This window comes from Hetaerina americana, unplaced genomic scaffold (assembly GCF_022747635.1).
Source record: "Hetaerina americana unplaced genomic scaffold, ioHetAmer1.1.p SCAF_10, whole genome shotgun sequence".
Classification (NCBI taxonomy): domain Eukaryota; kingdom Metazoa; phylum Arthropoda; class Insecta; order Odonata; family Calopterygidae; genus Hetaerina; species Hetaerina americana.
Genome location: NW_027286070.1, coordinates 48,193,690 through 48,218,288, shown reverse-complemented (window position 1 = coordinate 48,218,288; position 24,599 = coordinate 48,193,690). Strand labels below are relative to the sequence as shown.

General features: G+C 35.4%; 1 protein-coding gene across 2 annotated transcripts in view; it reads right to left on the bottom strand.

Moving 5' to 3' along the window:
* Positions 1–24,599, bottom strand: part of LOC139700098 (trehalose transporter 1-like protein) — a 35,302-nt gene that overhangs the window by 8,207 nt on the left and 2,496 nt on the right. For both annotated transcript variants that reach the window (XM_071598613.1, XM_071598614.1), the window contains exons 2-4: positions 7,149–7,236; positions 5,561–5,696; positions 703–888 (exon numbers count right to left, since the gene is read on the bottom strand). In XM_071598613.1, the coding sequence (XP_071454714.1) occupies positions 703–888; positions 5,561–5,696; positions 7,149–7,236 (410 nt within the window). The remainder of the gene's footprint in view (positions 1–702; positions 889–5,560; positions 5,697–7,148; positions 7,237–24,599) is intronic.

Below are 24,599 nucleotides of genomic sequence, written 5' to 3'. Positions count from 1 at the left end.
CAATATTAGGAAAAGTATGAATTATGTTGATAATGTGGTGTTTACTGATAATTTGGAATACAATTTGTATTAATGCAGAATAATTTGTGTTTCTGTATTTTATTTACCCCTCTGAAAATTTCAATAAACTGCGATGTTTTTTGTGGCTTTTTGAATGGAAAAAGCTTTCACCTGTGGCCAGGAGTCTGGAAAACTTGAGTTAAGACAACATCCATCCCAAAGAATGACCCTAACCCATGCCCTAAAGCATTATGTGACAGTGGACAGTGGGCTAATTCAGAGTTAATAAATTATTAATGAATTTACCCTTTGAAATTTGACTGAGTGAAGTGCGCTACTTTAGCACTTTCATTGGCGTTACTCTTTATATTTAATTGTATGAGGTAATAAGGAAAAAAATTCCTCGTTACATAATTTGCATATGAGAATTTCATTATTTTAGAGTCAACAGGTAAAAGGAAATAAATGAAGGTTTGCCTAGCTAATGGCATAATGAAAACTATTCTGTTCTTTTGGTAAAGAATTGTTTATCACTATGAACTCATATCTAAAAGAAAAATTTCTATAAATTGCTATACTTCAAAGTTTCATGATAAGAGCATTATAAAGTGGATATCTAACGATATGTAACCTGGAGACATGCAATAATATACAGCCATAAATCCACTTAAGGTTAAATAAAATTGCATTTGAAAAACTTACTTGTTGCTAATCCTGTAATAAGTCTACCAACAAGAAGCATTGTGAGTCCATTTGAGAAAACGATGAGAATCCATCCCAAGGCATATGGCACTAGTGCCACCATAATTGTTGCTCTTGACCCAAGTGTTTGCATGACTGGTCCAGCCATTAGGGAGCCGATTGGTGCAATTATAGTAATTATGCTGGCTGAAAGAAAATATCTTACTCTTAGTAATTCACACTAGCTTTACATTGAAATCAAGTTTGGAAAAGCAGACTAAAAACTTATTTGTGTCACTTGTAAAAGTTGAGAGCACTCTTTTATTACATTGGTTTTCCTAAATAATAATTATTAAGGCTATTGTTTTTTTAATTCCATCAACTTAGATTATCATGGATAGTTTTTAATTACACAAAGCTCTCTGAAAAAATGTTAAAACTGTAGTTTTCAGAGTGACAGCATGATAGTATTTTCTTTTATGCATCACTTCATTGGCTAGAAAGTCAAACAGAGGAGACTTTATTAATGATACTTTATGTTTCAAACATTGAAAAAAACACAAATGAAAGTACAACAATTTTTACAGAGAAATTAGTGCTCCATTCATGCAAGAAGCTGCTTGTAATGGATGCAAAAGGTGAAGAGCAAAATGTGCCAGAGTAATTGAAAAAACAGATGTTTCTTTTACAAAATTTTCATAGGGAATCAAAATTTTTAAGAAATCTGTACTCCAATTGTCGAAGATTGACGTGATAAAAACTTATAAAACAAGGAGAAATTAATCTCCTTTGAAATATATAAATGTTTAGTAAAGATTCAAAACTGTGTAAGCTCACTCCATAAACTTGATTAACAACACCAATTACAAAAAACAGCTACTTAAAAGGCATTAAAATAATTCTAATAAATATATGCCCATAGATGTATCTTCCAAGGGAAAATATAAATTCTTGCTTTATCCTATTTCATATGAGAATTTTTCAATTCAATTGTTTTTTCCCTCAATGATTATGAAGTCACATAATTTTTCCTCCCTCCTCAATGAATATACTACGTGAGGTCTTTAATGACAAGGAAGTGAGCTAGGAGGAAAGTCACACTCAAACTTTGGGGTACACAAGGTGTTCTCAACTGCCCTCAGCCCATGCAGTTCCAAGCCACCTCTCAGAAATCATTTCCGTATGTTGTTTTAGTTAGAGTCAAGTGGAAAAATATGAAGGTCAGTAAATGTTCAGGTGAAACGAGCATGAGGCAACATGTTCCCATTAACAACAAGTGGGAAAACTTAACCACACAATTTTAGATTCACTATGGGTGATCATGGATGGATTTTTTTTGGTGATGTGTATCATCACCGTGCTATGTATCTCAGTTGTAGAGTAACCCCTGAAGTCAGAGTAAAGTTATTGGCCAATAAAAACTATAGAAATAAATTTCTCAGATCTCACAAAAAAAAAATAAATGTTTGGAGAATAATATTAATTTAGTGATTTTTGCAGGTTGAAATACATGTATAACTATTTCTAAGGACATGAGATTAAATTTAGGTACCTGAATTCAGGCAAAATAATTTAATACTCCATATAATTACCAACACCACTCATGAACTGATGCTCTAATGTGGTGGAAGGGCCTATGCATTCTGATTATCCCTAGAGCTGTACTGGTGGAAGCAATGATGATTGCCTTGGTAAGGTCACGAATGCCAGATACCCCTAGGTATATGGATAGGAGCGAGATAAAAGGTAGTCCAAGCAAGGTCTGTTCCTCAGTGACTGCAGAGGCATTTAGGCCCAGTAGGGCACCCATTTGAGGACTAAGGATAAGATGATTAGGAAGATAGAAGGGTGTAGAAAATGGAAGAATGTAAATGTACAGACTGGTGGAGGAAGTAATATTAAGGTAAGATAATAATAAACTGAGGCCGGAAACAAATGTCCAGTGTGGTGGAGGATACACTGCAAGGATATGGACTGTTTAGCAAGGAAGAGAGAAATTGGTGCAGTCTACAGGAAGGTGAAATCACCATCAGGAGTTAGTAGGGAAAATCTGTGCAAGCAATTAAGGATAAGTTTGGAAAATTAATAATTGAACCAGGGTAGATTCAAGAGAGGTGGAAGAAACAATCTGGTAAAGGCATTAGGCATCAGTCACTTGCTCGAAGTTTGCCACCTTTCTTCCTAACATTCTGCTCAATACTCTACGCCTTACTGAGTCTTTTCCCATCCACAATACATATATTACCCTGTAATTTTTGCTCCAATATTGTCAAATAATACATTAGACCAAGAGACTTAGAAAGAGAATTTGACATAAATGAAGATAGCTTAGGTGAGGGAGGAACTTGGCTAAATATTCTTTTAGATCAGTCTTAGTTCTCATTCTACTGCAGGAAGAGGAAGCTATATATGAGGACTATAGATCGATGAGTTTGATATTAATTACAGCTAAAGTGGTCCTTAAGATCATCAATGAGAAGATGGAAAGTAAATTATTACAGAGGGAAAGAACAGTTTGGATTCAAAAAAGGAAAATTTTTGCGTGATGTCATAGCAGTTATGAGGTCACTAATAAGGAGCATACAATAAAATTAGAATGCATTTTTGTTTTTTAGTTAGATTTTGAGAAGGTATCTGAGTTGGATAGAATTAATATGAGAATTGCTGAAAATAGGAGTAGATAAGAGGGATAGTTGACTCATCTGCAATCTGCACATCTCAAACTGATCAGGTGCAAGTGAAGGATGGAGAGTTGGGTTGGGCAGTGTAATGAAGAGGGGTAAGATGGGGATATCAATTATCACCCATACTTTTATTCCCTTTACACTAGTCTATGTGGAGGAAATTTAAAAAAGAGATATGAGAAGAACTAGATATCAGAATGTAAGTCAGTGAGGAATAGTTTTGCTGACGATCAAGCTTTAGTTTTCCAGTCAGCCAAGGGGTTGCAAGCATTGCTGAGGGCATTGAAAAAGTCAGTGTAATAGGAATGGGGTTAAAATCAGAGTGAACGAAATAAAAGTTATGGAGATTTTGAGGAAGAGGAAAGCTAATTTAAATATTAAAATAATACATATACTAGAGCAGCTGAAACAGTTCCCTATCTTGGAAGTGTTTTGAACTGAAATGGACAAAGCAGTTGGGGCACAAGAACAAGAATTGAATTGAGCAAAGAAGCTTACACAAGTAAGATGGAATTGATGACAGAGAAGTTGGGTGAGCGTGTTAAGAAATTACTCATTAAAACTTTTATATGGAGCTGGGTATAGTATGGCACAGAAACATTGTCATTGAAACTAGATTTTAGGCATATATTGAAGGCATTTGAAATGTGGATGTAGAGTATGAAAAGGTAAAATGGGTGAAAAGGAAAATAAACAGGTAGAAGAAAAGAAAGAGAGAAAGCAGGATGAAATCCAAGATGTCAGGAAAAATGGATACTGAACGTTTTGATTGGCAATGGGATGTTCAAGATAAGCAAGTGAGGAAGGAATGGGCAAAGAACAGCCATGTTGGACATTATCAAGGTAGGAAGGAAGTATACAGAATAGAAGAGGGGTTAATAGTAGCCTTGGATGTGAAGTGTATTTTGTTACAAGTTTTGTTTTGTCCAAGGAAATATATCATTGTACCATTTACCATCTGTGACTATCAAAAACTTGCCGTAATGGGTAGAATACCAATAATAGTAATAACAACTATTTTTTAATGAGAACTTAGCTTGATTTATAGAATTCTTAGATGAGCAATGCGATAAAAAGCTTGATATCAGCTTGAGAATATTCAGTTTTCTATTAAATGATGAGCTAAAAATACGTCGCTTTTCAATTACCCCACTTTCAAAAAGAAGGAGAGAGTTTTACTATGCAAATCTTCCCCTGAGAATACATAGGCCTTAGGATCATAGTTTTTCTTATGGATACATGTGTAGCTGCTTCCATTAGTTTCCATGTCAAGAATGTTTCACGTAAAACTTTTAATAAACTGTCATATCATATATTATTATCTTTTTTTTTAAATAGTTACACTGTCTGCTTCATTCTCCCTATGTTTACATGTCAGCATGCAGGCCGGCAGAAGAACCAAGTTCATAGCTTTAGCTTTCAATTCTATTACTAATATTTTACCAGTCACTAACTCTAAGATTTCTACCCCTCTTTTTAACTAACTGTTCAATACTTTACCCCTTTCTACCCTACACTTACCTATACTTTGTATACCTATACTGTTCTTGTACTTTCCTATACTTAAAATGTTCTATACTTTCTTCTTTCTTCCCCCTCCTCTATATATTACTCAGTAATTAGTGCTCCAATAATCCCTGCTATCTTTTCATCTCATCTCATTCATCCTTAAATATCTCTATTTTGCTCTATTTATTTACTAATTGATTCCTGATTGTTACCACTTCAGTGCTAGCATTCAAAGTACCCAGTGTAACAGGTTTAGTTCTCCTCTGTATTTTTTCTGTTGTTTCCAACAGTTTCTTACCACTTTCACTTAAAATGCTGCTGCCTCACTGAGAAACAGGCACTATAAGGATGGCTTTTCAGCTGGCTGTTGCCGTTTACCTGTTTGGAATGGGTAGCCCTACCAGGATAATTCGAAATTGCTTGGCTAGTACAGCTTTAGAGGTCATCAGGATATGCAAGACATTCTACTATGTTAAAGTTATAGTTCATAGGGAAGGAATCATGAGATAAATAATGGTGAAAACTCTTACACTTAAAAACAAATAAATGAACTTTTTGTAAAAATAATTTATAATAAAAATGGCAAGGAATTAATTTTGATCTTATGGTTTTGAAGATTTCATTTGTGCCATTTAAAAAATGACTAGATACCAACACATTTAAGCATGGAATGTTTTAAAATTTACCTAGCCATGATGCATCCCCTTTAGTGATAATGATATCTGAAGTAGGTGCATTAAGTTTAGGCAGCAAGATTGCTGAGAACCCCAAAGTCATTCCAACAATCACAACCACAGAGTGAACAGCAAGCGTTGCCCATATCTGAAAGAAATATTTTTGATATAGTTAAACAAGTGAGTAACATGAAAATTTTAAGATTATTATTTCCCAATCCAAAAATATATATGCTATTGGCAGGATTCTAATATTCCCATTTTCTTCCCCTTCCTGCAAATTCCTTGCTCTTTCAAAATCTGTTCCTACAACTTGGCTTTCAAATTTTTTTCGCTACATTCATGTAAATCACTACAATAAAAAATTATAGTATGGCACAGTCTCAAATCTCCAAGTTCAAATGGTCTGGGTTTTGCTTCAGAAAAAATTTAGCGAATATATTTAAACTAAATTTAGCTTGATTTTATAAGTAAATCTGAATGTTGTATGCCCTATTAGGGTTGTTTTGTAGCATCTCATAATTGTATATATGTTATGAATATTGATAAAACATGTCAAATTAATCTTGTATTTTAATAACATTTATCTTTTGAACTCTTAGATATTTATATTTAATTTTTATTTAATATTTATCCCATTTAAGTACTAATATTTAGATTATACTCCTGTGGTTTGAACTATAGCTTTTAAATATAAATCCAATTTAAGGCATTGGCAACCATCTCATTCCCAACTTGAATTGTCTTGTCTGCGATTTCATTCAGCAATAAATTAAAAATACAACTATTGCTGTATTTTAATCACAGATTAACATGATCAGCATGGAATATTTAGAAATTATCATCAAATAGCCTTGTCTATCCTTGGTTATCTTATCCCTGTATTTGTGTAATATTCTACCCATTCTAATTTACATACTTTAGAATATACTCCATAGTGAATATTTAAAAGAATCCTTCATGGATGGTATTGGGAATCACAGAATTCTGTGTTAACTACTCTTTATCCATGATTAATTGATACAATGAGTTCCTCTTCCCATGCAAAACATTCTTTGTTATCATAGCATGATTGACCTTTAAAAATCTAAGCATCACTGAGGCAGCTATTTATCATCTTGAATCTCATTAAAATAGAGTTCTTGGGAAGAAATAATAGTGATCTCTTATCATCTAAAGCATTATGACTCAAATAGATAAAATTTATTATTTACAGGAATATTACAATAGGTAAAATATGCAAATTAAGATTGAAATTATATGCAAAATAACCTGGACTCAGGTCCTAGCTCTAACATATGCATACCTACTCACCTCACACTATGAATTTTAAAATATTATTGGTGTTTGCACTTGAATTATCTAGGGCTTATGATTATTTTTACTTATATTTATGAATCAAACTAATTTTTAAAATATGAAGGAAAGTTTTATTTGTTCCTGATAAACTTCCATTAAAACTTTACTCTTATGAAATAGACTTTTAATCTGCAATATGTAGCACATTTGTGCATTGTGGTGCTCTTTTCAATACCTGTTGAACTACTACTAAATGATTCTCAGAATAATAGCAAGACATGTAGATAAATACTATGTTTACCTGTCTAATAGCTCCCCTGATGCTTAACTTTGAGTCAAGGTAACTCGTTGTCAGCTCTGTTGACAGAGTAGTTGTCGAACCTCCCAAACTAGAAAAGAAATGTTCAGGGTTTCTTATTATTACATTCTTATCCCGTCTCATTTGCATAAAATGTAAATCAACTTTTAATTATATCTAGGTACAACAAAGAGTATACCTATGTGATAATTAAAGTTATTTTAAGATAAAACAAAACAATTGTATAAAATCAGTTTGCAGCTACAATTATTACATAGTAGGCACACATGTTGAATACTGAATAGTGCTATTCAGAAGTTGGATGAGAATTTTAGATTATAAATATTTTATAATATATGCTCTGCTCTTGAATAGGTTAATTTTGAGAAAGTATTATGCTAAAATATGTAGTAGGTATAATGATCTGAAAAACTATTTGGTAAGCCAAGTTGACTGAATTGCCTTGATGTCATTAATTTGATAAAAATGGAAGTGGTATGTGTCCATGAAAACTTAGGCTTAAGAAACTAAACATTGCATGCATTAATGATCATTCATTTTTAAACTTTGACTCAGATGCAATATTTTATGAGCTGAAATATCCATGTTAGGGTATTGGAGGATAGAGATTAGTTCAACAGGAGGAATGAGGCCCTCCTGGTTGGAAATAAAGGAAAAACCATTTGATGCCAAAGTCAAAGAGGATCAACTTTCTGAATGCTCCTAGACTAATATTAATCACTTTGGAAAAAAGTATTAATATTTTAAACTGCCACACTAGAGTAGTCCAGTAATCATTCCTTTTCTTTACATTGCTTCCTAGCATATTTTTTTTTGCTTTGAGCGATTAATTATGAATTTTTCTCAGCAATTCCAGAGTGAGCAAACATTTATTATGTAAGAAATTTTATTGGAGACATACATTGACTATTATGCAGCAGGATAACAAATCTAATCACATAAATACTGTCTCTGTCCATCTTAGGTCAAACTGCATTTGATTACTCATTGCTGTGTGCTAAATGAATATGATATTATGAAAAGAAATATTTCTTCCACTCTTCTTATTTGATCAGCACGCAATTGTGAATAATTATAAAGTCCAGAACATAGCAATTTAGCGGGACTTGGAGAGGATATTTGATTCCTTCTGTAAATCCCTGATTATCTAAGATCCGTCCCAATAGCAATATTTTTTTGGTAGAAAGTTTTTTATCTAGAATTAGATTTTGAACTAGCCCTAAAATACACATTTTCGGTGAAATAAATAATATTATTTGTTAATAAATCGAGATTGAATCGGGAGTTATGATTATTATGATTCATTGACATGGACAGAAAAGGCTGCTCTAATTTAGGTGATTTTTGGTATTTCTTTAATGTTTTATTGAAGAATGTAAGGCGATTATTTTCCCATTTGAATCGCAAGTTTAAGCATGACGGCGAATCTTCCGGATTGAGGCGAAATGATTCGAACTCTATCCATCCAAAACATTTGCGCATGGATGCTAAAAATCACATTGAAATTGAGTCGAGCATTTTGAACAAGCTCTCACAAACGGTTGTCACCATTCTTAATTTATGCATCCATTGTCAATTAACTATGCGATTTCGACGAGAGAGATGTTGACAATATGTGTATGTAGTCTATGTTCATGCACTTTTTATGTATTCTATGCTTAAAAGCGAATATCGCGTAGAGTTATATCCCGCTCGCGTCAGTCACATTAGTTAGCTGTTTGTCAGTCATTCATATGTGGCCCCTTATTATAAATATGTAATTCGTCCATTATTGGATAGGATAGGGAGATATAAGTAAATTACAATAGCTTTTATTTAACGTAAATGATAGGGATAATTTACAGAAAACGTTAGATTGGCAATTTAGATAAAGTTATTATTGATCAAGAATCCGTAAATTGTGAAACCAACGACAGCGTCAAAGAAATGATAATCCCTACCCAGGTTTTGCTTTAGTCTATCCATATCACTTTTTTGACGAGCAAAAAAACGAAGGCGTCAACTGTTAATTCATCTTTTTTGGGTCATTATCAATTTTTCCTTCTATGAATGTATTCAATCGAATCCTCCATTCTAATGTTAATTCCCTTATACCCCCAGATATCTTTTCCGTCTTGACTCTTAACTTGGCCAATATAGTATGTTTTTCACTCGGCCTTACTCGCAGGCCTTCCCCTTTCTTATGCTCCTAATAAATCCATTACGTTTCAAGGTCTGGCCAAGCCATTTGGTTCTTTTCGTGGGCTACATTTCCTTCTCGTTTACCTTTCTGTGTTCTTCCTCGTTTCTCTCTTAGTTTATCCGCTTGATCTTGATCATCCGCCTCGAGAACCACGTTTCAAAGACATATTTGTATCCGTTCTCCATCGTAGAATGCACGTGTACTCCACGCAAAATCCACCAGAGGATGTGGGAGAGTTGGTAGAGTTAGATATTATTGGTACTTTTCGGCGAGTTTCCAAAGTTGAATGGAGATGTGAAGACAAATTTTCTCTGATATGGGAGAATTCTATTATCTGAGCAATAGTAATCTCATTTTAATGAGCAAGCATGGCCCTTTTCTCAAAATAAATTCTCCCCAAATGATGAAAGGGTATCATAGAGCCTGCCACATCTATGAAATACTTATATGGGAGTTATATGAATTTTATTCAGGATTGAAGTAGCTTTTATGTGGAAATACTGTGCTAATACATTTTTTTGTTCAGATGAAAATCTGTGCACATCCAAGCTATACAAATCGTTAATCATTAATGGCTTAATAATTAATAAACATCTCAATATTCTGAGTTACAATAAAGTAATCATCATCTCTCTAATTCTCTCCATCGCCTGTCCAAAATACCCATCCTTTTCCGACTCATTGGAACTAACTTCGTATTTTTCCACATGAAAATCAGCGAGAAAAACTAACAAGTTTGTTTCATTGAGTGTGAACGTCTTCCGCAATGGCTTTGACGATTTATTTAAGACGAACTATTTCCTCTATCTACCTCACCATTATTTTCTTTACGTTCTGAATTGTGTTCCATCAACTACATTCCATTTGGAAATGCGGTATTAACTATCGCGCTTTTTCTTTTAATGTCTGTAGTTACTACGTTGATCATTGATTCCTAAGGCGTTTCCTAAATAAGCTAAATGTACTACCAGCTTTCATTTATCCCCTCTCCTGGGAAGGGTGCTATATGATTCTTTCTTGTACGTGATATTTTCTGGATATTTCTGAAAACTACGTTAATTTACGGAGTAATTTAAGTTTCTGTAAGTTACGGAAAATGTCTCTTAAATTTTAAAGCGTGGCCCTACTCCAGTGGAAACCATGGACGCTTCCGAGGCCGGCAGTCCTTCGCAGTGTCAACAGATCCAGCGAAAAAATACTGCACGCGATCGGCACATGATAAAACACGCGACCTTCACGTGGGACAGCGTGCTCGCTGCTCATCGCACCCGTGCAAACCCCCGAATCCCGCTGAAAACGGGACTCACTCGGCAAATGGATACATGGCATGCCCTTCATGCTTGCTCATTGGAGAATGTACATGCATTCTTACCGGCGGAATGTTCATTTTTTTAAGCCCATATTAGTGAAACACACATCCTACCCATGTAAACAACGAGCTGCGCCATGTTGACCGCAGAAATTTTCAAATTAGCCAAGGCAACAAGGCAGGAGAGGAGAGGGCATCATCGTCATAGGCCCTCGTGAACTGCGGAAGGAGAATTCAGACGGCCTTGACCCCATTCGAGCCGAGTCTTTTCGAAGACAACTTTCAGTGGTCCTAAACTAGTTCCTTCCCTATTCCAATCGATATCAATTTAAATAATGAACTGAAGGCCAAAATACCTCTCTTCGGTTCGTTGATATCTCATCGATGATCACTCTGATCGTGCTATCTTATATTATTTTGTTTATACAGAGGCTTACTCTTGCTTTTAGCTTTAATGACTTTTAATGTACGAGGGTATGCTGAGCATTAATGAATACATGCTTGTAGACCACAAACAAAATAACCTTCAGAAGCACTCCTTGTGGCATGTGGAATTAGCATGCCCCTTAACACGCATGTGGAGGTTTGAGATCGTTACATTCAATCATACTATGCCAACGCGAGTTAAACAGCGTGCTGTCATCAAATTTTAACTGCTGAAAAAGTGACTCCTATTGAGATTCATCGTCGTTAAAAGACTGTTTATGGTGGCGATGCTGTTGAATGGTCTACTATAAATCGATGGGTAGTAAAACTTCGTGGTTTCGAGCCTAGAAAAGCCATAATTGTTGATTAAACACGCAGCGGAAGTCCGTTCAACTGCTACAGACGATAAACATCGCAAAAGATTTGATTCATAATGACTTGCGAATCCCTCAAAAGCGTTTCAAAAACCAAATTGGTTGAATTTGTCGTGTTAAAGGCAGCCTGGCGCCAATAATCTTGCAACATGACAACGCTCGTACACACAACTCGCGCGCAACTGGAGAGGCTCTGCGAAACCTGAGATTTGAACCAATTCCACAGCCCCCTTATTCCCCCGATCCTGCGCCTTACGATTTTTATTTTTTTCCTCAACTCAAGAGACACCTCAAGAGTAATCATTACACCTCGGAAGATGAGGCGAAGGCAGCTGTCAAGTCCTGGATTCGAGAAAAGTCAGAAGAGTTTTTCAGTGACGGAATGAAAAAACTTGTTACACGCTGGGAGAAATGTGTTAGCCTTAACGGGGACTATGTTGAAAAATAAATATATTATTTTTAAACTTAATAATTGTACTTTAATCTATTTTTCACTCGATCTTGCTATTTGTTTCTGTTCATGTTCTACAAGCATGTGTGCATTACTTTTCAGCCTACCCTAGTAAAACATTTAATTCTCTTCCTCTTAATTATTCCTTCTTGAACGCGCCGCCGCCTCAAGTTGACCGGAACGACACTCGTAATATAATAAAAATTCAAAAATAAAACTTCTAATAAATAATAAAGAAATGGAATACAATTCATGGAGAGTTGAAAAATGCAAATTAAATTTCCTCGCGGGAGCTTAAGAGGTGAGTTCTTACAACTTGAAAAAATTAAGCAAAATTATTGCACTGCATTGATTGAAACATCCTCGGCCCGCAGGATATTATCTAAGCAACATTATAACCAAGGCCCTTGACTATTCTCAACACGTCACAGACGTATTTTGAAAATATATTTTCCACCTTACGTGCTTAAGAATTCGAACAAAACTAGGCAACTGCACGTGCGTTCCTTGAGATTTTAACCTTGATTTTATTGTCAAATATTTCTGGACTTCTTATCTTATCACCAACACGTCAGCACTCCCCGGGGAACTTTTTTCCTAGACATGTTAATAGATATTGATCCAGCAAAAAATTGCTGTATCATCTGTGCAAAATACGAGACTCGTATATGATGCATGAAATTTAAGAGGAAGCTGTTTACATGATATTCACGAAAAAATGTGATAAGCTATGCCAATAATGATATTTCTGGAAATATATTTACAAGTCAACTATATCAAATGAGAACAAGGAAGAACATTACTGAGTGCATTATGTTAGTGAAGGGAGAGGACGTTTACATTAATTTTTTTTTGAAATTATTTATTTTCGCTTATTCTCATTCCCATACTCCCTCATTTTTTCCAAGTTATTTGGCGCCTAGCGCCAAAGAAATTGAGTTAATTTCGAGAAATTGCTAGTTCATATTTAATGGCTCTAACATTTTCCGCACATTTTATGGGCTTTGAATCCACAACCTTTGATTCGGCTAGTAAGTAGCCGAACAGTTGATCAGTTTGCATCTCGTTTGCTACATCACCGAGCCTCAAAAGAAATCAAAACTCTATCATTTACCTATGGATGAGTTTTTAATAAACTTTGAATAGATTCAAGCTCTTTAGTCTTCCAATTTCGTTTGCTACGATTTGCCATCGATCGATAGAGTAATCAATCACCATTTAACCATCGTGCTTATTTTAGATCAGTATTAATCCCGGGCACAATAAAAGATTACAATTCATGAATTAGTTCAATAAATATAAGTAGTAGCCAAATAAGTACATTGAGAACATAAATGACTAAGGGGACTAAATATTCCGGCCAGGTCGTGCAGGACAGCAATGAGACGAAGTTAGCTAGTAAGATTATGTTTTAGAAGGCCTTTGTACTGTTAAGTTATATTTGTGTCGTCGCTGATGAGCGTTCGTTTTCAAAGGCTATATATGTATGTATGTATGCATATGCATGCGTATATATATTTTTACTCATTCACATAGAAATAGGTATAAGAAAAAGGGATAGGAACACATATAAAGGATGAACATAGTAGATAGTATATATATATATATATATATATATGCATATATATATATGTATATATACATATACATATATATATATATATATATATATATATATATATATATATATATACATATATATATATATATGTGTGTATATATATATATATATATATATATATATATATATAATATTAATATTGTTGGCGAGTGTCTCTAAAGAAAAGCTTGATCTGAAATATCTTGAAACTGGACGAAATGAAGATTGTATTTTTTTACACATTCAACGCCTCAAATTCACGTTATTCCAGGAATGTTGACGGCAGAAAATTAAAACTTAACGAAATCATGATCTGCAAACTTGCAAACGACTAATGTGACAGGCATACTTAGAATGATACTTTAAGTTATGTACCAATGCCAAGAAAATATGACTCGTCCATATGACATCGTTGTCAAGAAGTGAAAAAAAGGATAAAAATTACTCTGTGCAGGTGAGCATTGACCCTGAAAAGAGGTCTTTACCTAACTATGGCTAATAGCAATTGAATGACTTTTTCAGAGTTATTCGTTATGAATGAATATTTTCTGCGTATAACAATTTCCTCACTGAAGATGCTCTCCTGTTGACCTATGGTAATACTTGAGCACTTATTTTACGTTTATGCTGGCTTAGAAGTATATTCAACCAACATTAATAGTTTCTCATAGTATAATATTTAAGTATATTGTTATAGTTTAATATTTTTAGAAGTCATAGAGGAAAATGAAGAAAAAAGTGGCTGTGGCAGATAATCCGAATGGAGGGAAGGTGGCGAATGCAAACTGAAACCCAAGCCATTCGTACCGCTGACTGAAAGGCTAAGTTTATTACTCACAGCTTTATGTGGGACCATTTTTTCCCCTCATTTCCCTATGCGGTTTCCCAGCAAGTATTGATGAACAGAAAACCACAGAGATATGGCAAAACCAAGCTAAGCATTCTCATTAGTGTGAAAGAAAATCTTTTCGAAATTTCCATTTGTTTGAATCGCTAATTTAATTTAAGGACCGAGTACTCTTTTCCTTATCCGGGCAACCGCAGTCATAGTTCGAGTAATTAACCGGGAAACACTAAACAAATGCCATTAGCAGGGTGAGAAAGTATGAAACATTCCTTCCAGCAAAAATATATAGGGAATTTTCATTTGTTCTCACATCTCATATTGCGCGCTTTGGGTTGATTTTGATATAAATGAATCGATTTAGTTGATTGTCTTAATAACTCAGTTGTTAATTTCTATGGACAAACTCTGCGGATTCTTAGTTAAAAAAATCTAGTTGAACGCTGAAGGAGACTATTGAAATTGCGAGTGACCCTCGAGCGAATCCTCATCCAAATTAGGGTCCTTTGGTCTCTAGACTTGCGACACACGTGGTTTCGGTGCGGTTTAGTTGAGGGCAGCTTGAAGGCACCGGCGATATCTGGATCGCGAATTTAATGGTCATTTGAATTTGAGGCCGCGGTCAAAACGTTTGGGTCCCACTTTTGCTTCGTTCAAATGATTAGGTTTATCTGACGATTACAATTTGTTGAAAACTCTTACTGACAATCATGGATTAAACCAATGTTACAGTAAATTGTTCGTTAATTTAATTTTAACCGTATGATCAATCAGTACCGATTTTAATTATATAGTCACAATTAAACTTCTTTTAACGCTCTATATTTTTTCAGACACCATGCCAAAACATGCTTTTGTCATGGAGGTACATGCTAAAATATTAAGTTTACGTATCTGCGCATCAGTCTGGATTCATTTTTCGTTCTCACTTGTGGTCATGCATGTAGTTTTTTGGAAAACTACAGAAAATGAATGATATTTGATTGCTTAATTATACTTTTAGGGTTTCAAATTTCCGCGAGTCAAGAAGACAAAAAAGTCACGTCACAGACTCGAATTCTTTTATGATGCGGCCGTTAACGGCAAATGTGCTACTTTGCATGGGATTCAATTTATCTGCATATATTTCAATTACCTACAGGTTTATTCTTCAGGTCAGGGTAGTTTTGCATTGAATATAAATTATGGGGTGATTTCGTATTTTCTTTGTAGCTAAATTTGAAAAATTATTCCCAAAATTTCAAAATCCACTCAAGAAATATTTCGTATTTGGGCGAATCGTAGTTATGGCGTCATACGTCGGATTTATTCTTGCACTTCAACTGATTAAAGCAAATACGCAAATTTACGGTGGAGAATCTTATTTATTCCATGGGACCAACGACTCCTCCAAGAGCAGTCAATTTTGCATCCATAATATCGCATATCCTGAATTTGGCAGGAAGGTATCACCTTGACGAAAACTGAAGGTTCTCCAATCAAAGCCTGTAAAACTACGCTACCGCTTTGTCAAAGATGAAATAAAGAAATATAATGGTTAATTATAGTGTTTAAGAGTCGGCAAATGCTATAAAATCTACTAGCAAGAGTATTTTTAAAAAAAGAAAATGTATTCTGAAAGATTCAAATAATAAAAAGGTAAGCTAATCTTGGGAAGTTTTGAAGGCCTTTCCCGCGTCAAGGTACGTCCGTCCTTGCTCTTGGTCTCTCTCCTTCTCAAGGAAAGGGAAGAGTGTAAATGGGCGTAAATATTGGCCGGCCGAGGCCAAGGAACCTATAAGGGATCTCTCCAGTAGTATGCAAAAAATACTGGAACAAAATCATCTTACAGTATTTAGGTAAGTTTAATTCTCAATTAGTTTTGCTTATGGGTATAACAATTCGGTTTTATACTCTGGTTAAACTCATATGGTAATAAAAATTGGGGAAAAAAAGCAGCCTGAATTTCTATTTAAATTAATTTTCAAAGGAGTTATTACAACTTTTCAGATTCATTTGTTAAGGAACTCATTTGCTACTTTAGATATAATTTTCTCAAATTTACTTCTCCTAAAATTTTTAAGTCGAAATTGTATTATCCTCTTTAAATTTTAGATCCTGTACTTAACAGTCAACGTGTATGCTCTCACACCAGGTTCAAATATTGCTTCGGCTAGATGATGTATTAATATGACTTGATATGGGTACCTCAGTAAATAGAATATAAGCAAGGAAACTTTACAGAAAGGAAGCGTGTGTAACTCCACGAGTGTCTTCATGGAAATAATACAGCAAATGAGGATCAAAAAAGCTTTTAAAGAAATGATCATAACTAGAAATTTTATGATTCGTTACAATCATATAATAGAAGCAATCCCTTAAACAAAAACATATATTTCAAACGCTTTTAAATAAGTTTTTACTTTAAATTAAACTAAAAAGTAAACATTGCATTTTTCTTCAGTAGCCAAAAAATGTCCATTAACATATCGCTAGTAATAATAGCCTTAATTTTTTTACAATGAAAAGTTGATAGAAAGTTTAAGAACTTCTAAGGTCATGCAAACAAATAACAACTCGAAAGTTAATACGTTATTTGTCGCGGGGACAAGTGAAAACCGCCTGCGATTTTACTTTTAGCATTGTGTGTTTGAAATTTTGGCTGCCGAAGGGAAATGAGAGTTTTATACTTTTAGGCATTTTTAAACCGTTTTGTATCACTCGCTCCTTGATCTTTGCTTAAGCGTTTATGCCGTCTTATGACGTAGTTCACTCCTTCCATATAATTGTACCGTTCAACCCCCGAGAGTAAGTCTTTTCTTCGCGTGATTTGAACCTTCACCCCAGAATTAAATATGTGCCCATGTTGTTGCGACATTCTGACGTTATAAAAATGTATTGAAAAGGGTGGAAGGGAGTAAATCAGCTCACTTTTGTACTCTAATCACCCAGGACTTTCCATGGATACCCACATTTCCAGGGTTATCTGACAATATGAAAATTTGTGGCGAGATGTGAAGCATGAGGAGGGAGAAATGGAGAGGAGCATGGAGGAAGGGAGAGGAATTCAATTTTTATAGAATATAGAGCTTAATTCAGGAATACGTTAATATGCGAAGATATAAGTCTATTGAACATCGGGATAGCTATTAAAGAACCGATCTTAAATGGTGAATGTAGCAAAACAAAACTAATTCAAAGCGTACACAAACACTTGTTTATCCAATACAAAATATCTGAGGGGGAAAAATGTGTTACAATATTTAACTATTACAATGTATTGGTCACTATGCTTAAAGGCGAGATTAAGACATTCCACGATGATTATTTATCTATAGAACAGTGAAATCGACATTTTTACTCTTAATAGCTCTTCGCAAAATATGCACGAGCTGAATTCTCCCAGAGGATACCGAGATGCACGTATGTATTCGAGGAAATTTCGTACCTACAGCCCATCCCGATTCCTTTGACACGATTTTTCCTGGTTCAGCCTACTCTATAGAGCCATTGCCATGCCATGCTTAGATCAGTAGTTTTTTCAGAGTGTCTAAAGCTATTAAAATACGTAGAATAAGCCTTCTAGACAACACAAAACGTTATGGTGCGGTAGCTAGCGAACTGGCTTCCCACCGATAGGGCCCGGGTTCGAATCCTGGAAGCAACGGTTATTATAATTCAGTGGTATCCCGATCCCTATTTGCGCTTAGTGGAGAGCACTTGGAGTGAGTACGTCGTCTGTAGTATGGGACGTTTAACGACGGACCCCTTGGCGCATTTCGATAAGAGTTGGCCAATGCCGACGCCGGGTTTCTCTCTCCTTCCTTTCCTATCCATCCCTAGTGAAGCAAATCACCTTCGCTGTCGTTCACCTCCCCCAAAACTACTACCACAAAACGTTAAAAAAAGGTGTAGCCACTTACTCGCATTTGAAAATAAGATTATTATTATGGCATACTCTGCAAGCCACTGCTAGAGTGTGTGGCAGGGGGTGATTACACATGGGACTACTTTTTACACAAAATGCTTTCTATTTATCTGTTTCAAGGTATATTTTATGATATGCCAGTGTTACATAGGAAGTGTCATTGATATCCTGGCCTTGCTCTCCGTAAACGTGCAAGATACGGTAGGAAGATAAAAGGTTAGATAAAACGACCAGCGAAAACATTTTAAATAAGGAATTGCTTATCGTCTGCTAAGCTGCGACGAAGAACTTATCCGGTAAATGTTATTTTAAAGGAATTAGAGGAAATTTTGTTCCAGAAGAAGAGCAATACATAGTTGTTCAGATAAACCATCTGGCTCCTAATGTATTTACAAGTATGTCCATATTCGTCCTAAATACTCCCCAGATAAGTGTAACTTCTGAGTCGTTCGAAATGTTTGAATACCCGGAAAGATGTTCTAAGCCGAACGGGAAATTCAGCTGGCTCCTGCTCTATCGTTCACCATCGTAGGATCAGATGGCCTGCCAAATTTTGTATTAATCAATAACAACTCTTTGGTAGGCTCAACTTCATGAACGAGGAAGTTGTTCAGTTTCTCAAGATGGTACTAATTTATGGATCGCAAAAAGGGAAAACCCGATTCGCGAATATACGACGAAGGTGTGCCCAAGGGGATGGGAAATAAAAGCCTGCTCTTGACCCACATTCACATCGGATTTATTTTTCAGAACTTTATCCTTGAGACTAGTTGTAAACATGTGCAGTCATATTTGCATGAGAAATGAACCCCTTAACCTTTGCTTTTAATTCGAAGGTCGATTATATAGATGAGGACAGAACGCACGTGGTGCTAAAGTTTACGACGCGCGTAAATTCACGCAAAGGCAAGATGAAAGATTCCTTTCCTTGTGACGGTAGACAGAAGTTTCTTCAGAAAAACTTCAGGTGCCTAGAAAAATTACACCGCTGGGATCTAGCCTCATGTGTTCAGAGATATTCTCCGTAATTCTAAACGGTACCGTACAAGCAACTGATGAGCTTTTGGCAGGAGCTGATTCAGCATCAGAAATGAAGCATCAAAAATTAGGTTTTGCTTAACTGTTAGTTCCCAATAAAAATGAAATTTTTTTCAAGTGATGGAGCTAATATTCACAAGGTATATGCATTACGGCATATAAGTGTGGAATACATCCCTATTTATGTGAGACGTGCTGCTAGAAACCAGAAGAACAATAAAATTAGAGTTGAAGAAAATAATTACAACCCCATGAACCAATAAAAAATGTTTAAACTATTTCACCTCTAGTGTGGCAGTTATTGTGATCCCTTAATGTTCGCGAGAAAAATGTCATATTACTTCTGTCGTTCTATACTTGATCTCTCTAATCTTACATATATTATCTCTCCTACCTAAAAATACATTTGCAAAATCAATATTGAAAACACCATCGTCCCGAGGTCTCGAACTTTCCGCACCAGTTGATTTTCACACCTCCAGTGAATCCCCGCCTTGCCTGAATTCCAAAATACAACTTACATCGAATGTTCATTGTTTGCCTCAAGGTAAATTTTATGTATCTTGTTGATGGAGTTAAATCACAATAGGAAAGGAATTTCACCATTCGAAAAATCAATTATACGTTTTTCCTGATTAGTTTAAGAGTTTAAGTAACACATAATCAAATTTATTGCCACGTATAAATATTCAGAAATATCAAGGCTAACAATTTGTTTATATAATTCATTTTTGTGGTGGTCCTTGAACGTATTGAAAAGTTTCACCAACGAACAGAGCTGCTAATTGTAAAAGGTAACGAAATGATAACATATGAGGTAAACGTGTAATCAATGCAATTAGGCATACCTGAAGAAGTAGAATTAATTTTTTGTGTACATTTATCGCTTAAGTTACAAACACTTAAACTAGGGTGTTCTCCATGATAGACTTATTTGAGGACTTCAGCTTGCGGCTGCAAAATGAAGGTATCTTACGAGTTCGAACGCGGCGTTGGGCATTTTAACCGCCAAACTCCCACCACAACGACTCCCCTTCCTAAACTACTCCCGAAGACGCTCATTATATTACTGCTACCTCATATCATTCACCCTTAAAAGGTGAACGAATTCACTTTAATACGGCGAAAAAGCTCTTGAGAAACTTTGAAATTTTTCTGGAGCCTTAGCAGTTTGTGATGACTGTCATTTTAAAGTTGATTCAAGTGCATTTTAATGTAAAATTCGTAATATTAGGCTTGACTTCGCGGAATTTATCCATTACGGAAAGAATAAATATTCAGCTATGTTGATTTCACTCAATGTAAATTCCATATTGAGAGGAATTAATAAAGCTGCATTTTATCATACCTTATTTAACATGTTAATAAGCTGATGAAAATGATTTAAGCACGCTTTCATGGTGACTAATTATATTTACAGGCACTAATTATATTTACAACCTGTATATTCACAGGCACTCATTAAACGTTAAACTGATATTTTTTTTAGTCCCTGCTGGTTTGTAAAAATTAACCTTGGCCTTTCTATGAATATAAATACGACTAGTTGAAAGTAACATCAAGCATATCACTCAAGTCAAGAAGACCTCATTTAAATTCCACTTCTACGGTTGAAGGGGATTTAAATGTAATCGCCGATTTTATTTAGATTGTCGAGTCTTTTCCAAACAAGTTGAGGACTAATACCAGGATTTAAATCTAACTACTTCCTCTCAGTATGGACGTGAAATGCTCAAATGTTTAACTACAAACTCCGATGTAATAAACTATGTTATTGATTTTTCTTAGTGTGGTAAGCTTAGATACCATCGGGATGCAGCACAACTGTGCATTGCTCACACCAAATATACGTTTTCCTAACGATTTCCTTTCTTCATGAATAATTGACATCTTCTTTGTAGGTTAGGCTTTTTCTCTGTTGGAGAAATCCTCCTGATGAAACGTCTCTCCGTGAGGTGTTACCTGAAGAATGCCGACCGGGAAGTTTATACTCCGCTCTTGTGAGTAAATCGTCCACCAGTTTCACCCTAAATGATAGTTAATCGACGCTATAGTCGGTATTTACTTGTAAGAAAATCATCGTTGTATTCATCAGCCTTACACATAATTTCATGTACCATTTAATGCGGCGCTTTCTTTAAATTAGATATGCCTATAGTATCTGATATTTCAGGCGTAAGCGGCGTACGGCACTGATGGTGATTTTAGCCCGCCACACAGATTAATTGATTTTAGTTTCTACATTGCAACATTTTCGTGTAGACATGGTTTTATTGCCATGAAAAGTGGAAACCATTGTTACAGTTTTCTTGTATCCCCTTTTCATCACCGTCGCTGGACCCGAATGTTGGGCAGTAGCTCCTTCTTTTCTGATTCTTTTTTCGTTTTCATATTGCGGAATGTTTTTTTCGATTTAGTTTCATTGCTCTGGCACAATCAGTGCCAAGTTTATTTTTCAGAAATTTTAAGAGAATACGAGAGTTATAGTAACTATCCACCCCCACGGTCCGCCCTTGGATAAGTAGGATGTCTAATAATTCTAGAACAATTTGCACATATGTATTGATATCATGCCCTAATGTAATTTTTGACTCTAGAACTACCTCCTTGCCAATGGATAAAAAATGACCGCGAATATATGGTACTTTCTCTAGCTCAAAGGCTTTGATGTCAAATTATGGTGACTTCGGAGGAAAACTCGTTTTGCAGGACAGGTGACCCTTCAGTAATGTCAACATCTGATCATTAAAAACATCTCTGTTTGGTAAATACAGCACGTATTTTTTTGATTAGGGGAGATATTACTGGAAAAATCTTTTGGAGCTTTTGGACTACTTGATACCTATCCTTACTTGTATTTTCTGTAATTTATGGAAAATTTCGAAGAATTTTGACTGTATCTCATGTTATTACATCATCAAAACCAGTTGTCAATGTGATCCTTCCTGTGTTAAAAATATGATCAAAGTGTGGGCTTCTGCACAATGCTCATTAACATGAACAATCCTAACACCACGTACATTTCTTCCTCTGTTTCTGGTTTCCAGGATGTTATCCTAGATTTAGTTGATAAGACACTATGATATGATTGAATGCATTGTGCAGCGTATCGATGATTCGTTTGAAAAAGTTAACAACAAAAGTAATTTACAAAATTTTACTCAAATGCTGTGCTTCTCCTCAAGGCCCATATACGCAATCGAAATTCTCACAACTCTCAAATTAATTTGTCATGTCCTGCTTAACGAAATATTCCACTTCATCCTTATCTTCATCACCACTGTCATTTGTCAATTTCCCATCAGTTATGTACCTCATGTTCACTGTCACTATCAAGTGACGAGGTATCCTTCGGTTCACTGCCTAATAAAGCTACCATTACTTTACCATTCGACAGGGACGGTATTTTCCTGCTTGGGGGTGATATTACGACTTCCATGCGGTAGAGAGAGTGAAATATAATGTACAGTATAATGTACTGTATTCCTCTTCCATTGCGGGGAAAATCACCTTCATATGCTTATTATTTACAAACTTAAATTAATTTAGATTCGATGCAATGAAATTTGAACGAAAATAACGCAAGGGTATCGAGTATATACTAGCAGACCGCTGATGTGCTCATAGGTATCAGCCCAAGGCGGAGAAGTGTGCTCAACTGATTTGTTCTTGGAGACCCGCAATCAAAACAGACTTTTGCTTACACCTCGGCTTTAAGGACCAATAATGTTCTTCTCCTTCCTTCATTCATGAAAGATGAATGAGCCTGAAATGTGGCATGTGGCAGAATGACGCATCGAGTTTTATGTCTAATGCGCATATCTCCCGTTGTTTCCCTCGAAGTGTGTTTACTAGAGGTGGCGCTCACATAAGCGTCTTCGAGTTCCATATGGCTTTCAGTCAGCACGTAAGATAAAAGGAAGCAGTGATTACGAAACAGGGAGAAGAGGATGATTTTTTTTCATTGGCAAACAACAAAATTATTGCAGAGGTCAATTTGACAAAAAATAAGGAAAAAAATAGTAACAGAATAGAAATCTTCCATTTAAATAACCATGATGGGATGTCGATTGAAGTAAGAAAGGTGATTTCAAAAAATATTTATACAAAGCAAGAAGTCTGGGCGTAATATCACGTTGGACGGTGTTGAAGGGCTAATGGGAAGGCTTCATGGAGGTAATCTCGACTTCCGACCTCCCGCGTAATTAGCATATCCTTTGAGGCATGCATTCTGAGTTGCATTAGCATGAATTCCGAGTTAAACGAATTGGGATTCTGACAGCCAAGTGACGGAAGTAACCTGAATGTCCGCGCGAAGAAAACGTACTTGAAATGACTAGGTTCAAGACGTTCTTGTATCGAGTAATATAAATTATGTGGAAGAGATAAAATAACGGTTACCCCCGAGAGAGTGAAAGAGGAGATTATTAATAGAAATATTACCGGAAACCCTATGGTCACATGAAAGCTTAGAGGATAGCGGGTTGAAAAATAGTACTATTACTGAGCATCCGGACGCATGGAGGTAGGAAGATGAAGAAGAATAAACCTCCGTATTCGCTGAATGGAAAACTTTGCCGGTAAATTATTTCAAGTTGGAAATAAGAACAGAGAATACTCCTGTTTAATTTGGTCGCTTATCATGCGTATGTCATTGAAGCTCATAATAATTAAACCAAAGCAACCAACTATTGAAGTCGGAATACGAGAGACGATGTTTATAGGTGAACACTTTTTAGAAGTGAAAGAAACTTTATTACTCACACTGTTTATGTCATATTAGTGCAGTATCTTTCATAAAAAACCTACCATATTTTCAATAAATTTTACTGTGGTGAAGTAGAGAGAAAATAATCATAACCACCTTGGATCAACACGAAGGTTGGCTTGATAGGTGAGGCTAAAGTTCAACTGATACCAAGTCCAATGGCGTGTGAAATTCACACATCAGAGTAGGAGGGAGGAAATTCCTAACCCACAATCGGCAGATAAAATTGCAAAATAACGCTCAGAAATATTTTTCCCTGGATTTTCATGATAATTAATGTAAAAGCGGTTTTATTTTGCCACCAAAAACACACGACTTGAGTCATTTTTATTGAGTTTTTCCTCCTACGATAGTCATGCGTTGAAATCTTTAATAATGTGTTCTTACTTCTCCGATTATGTGTTTAAATATCGTATATTGTATTCTTCGGGTGTCGATTTGAATAATGACAATAAAATTTCTGAAACTTCTTTTTACAAAGTTTTGATTGTGACAATAAAGTTGTTACACCAGAGTATTATGTAAAACTTATAC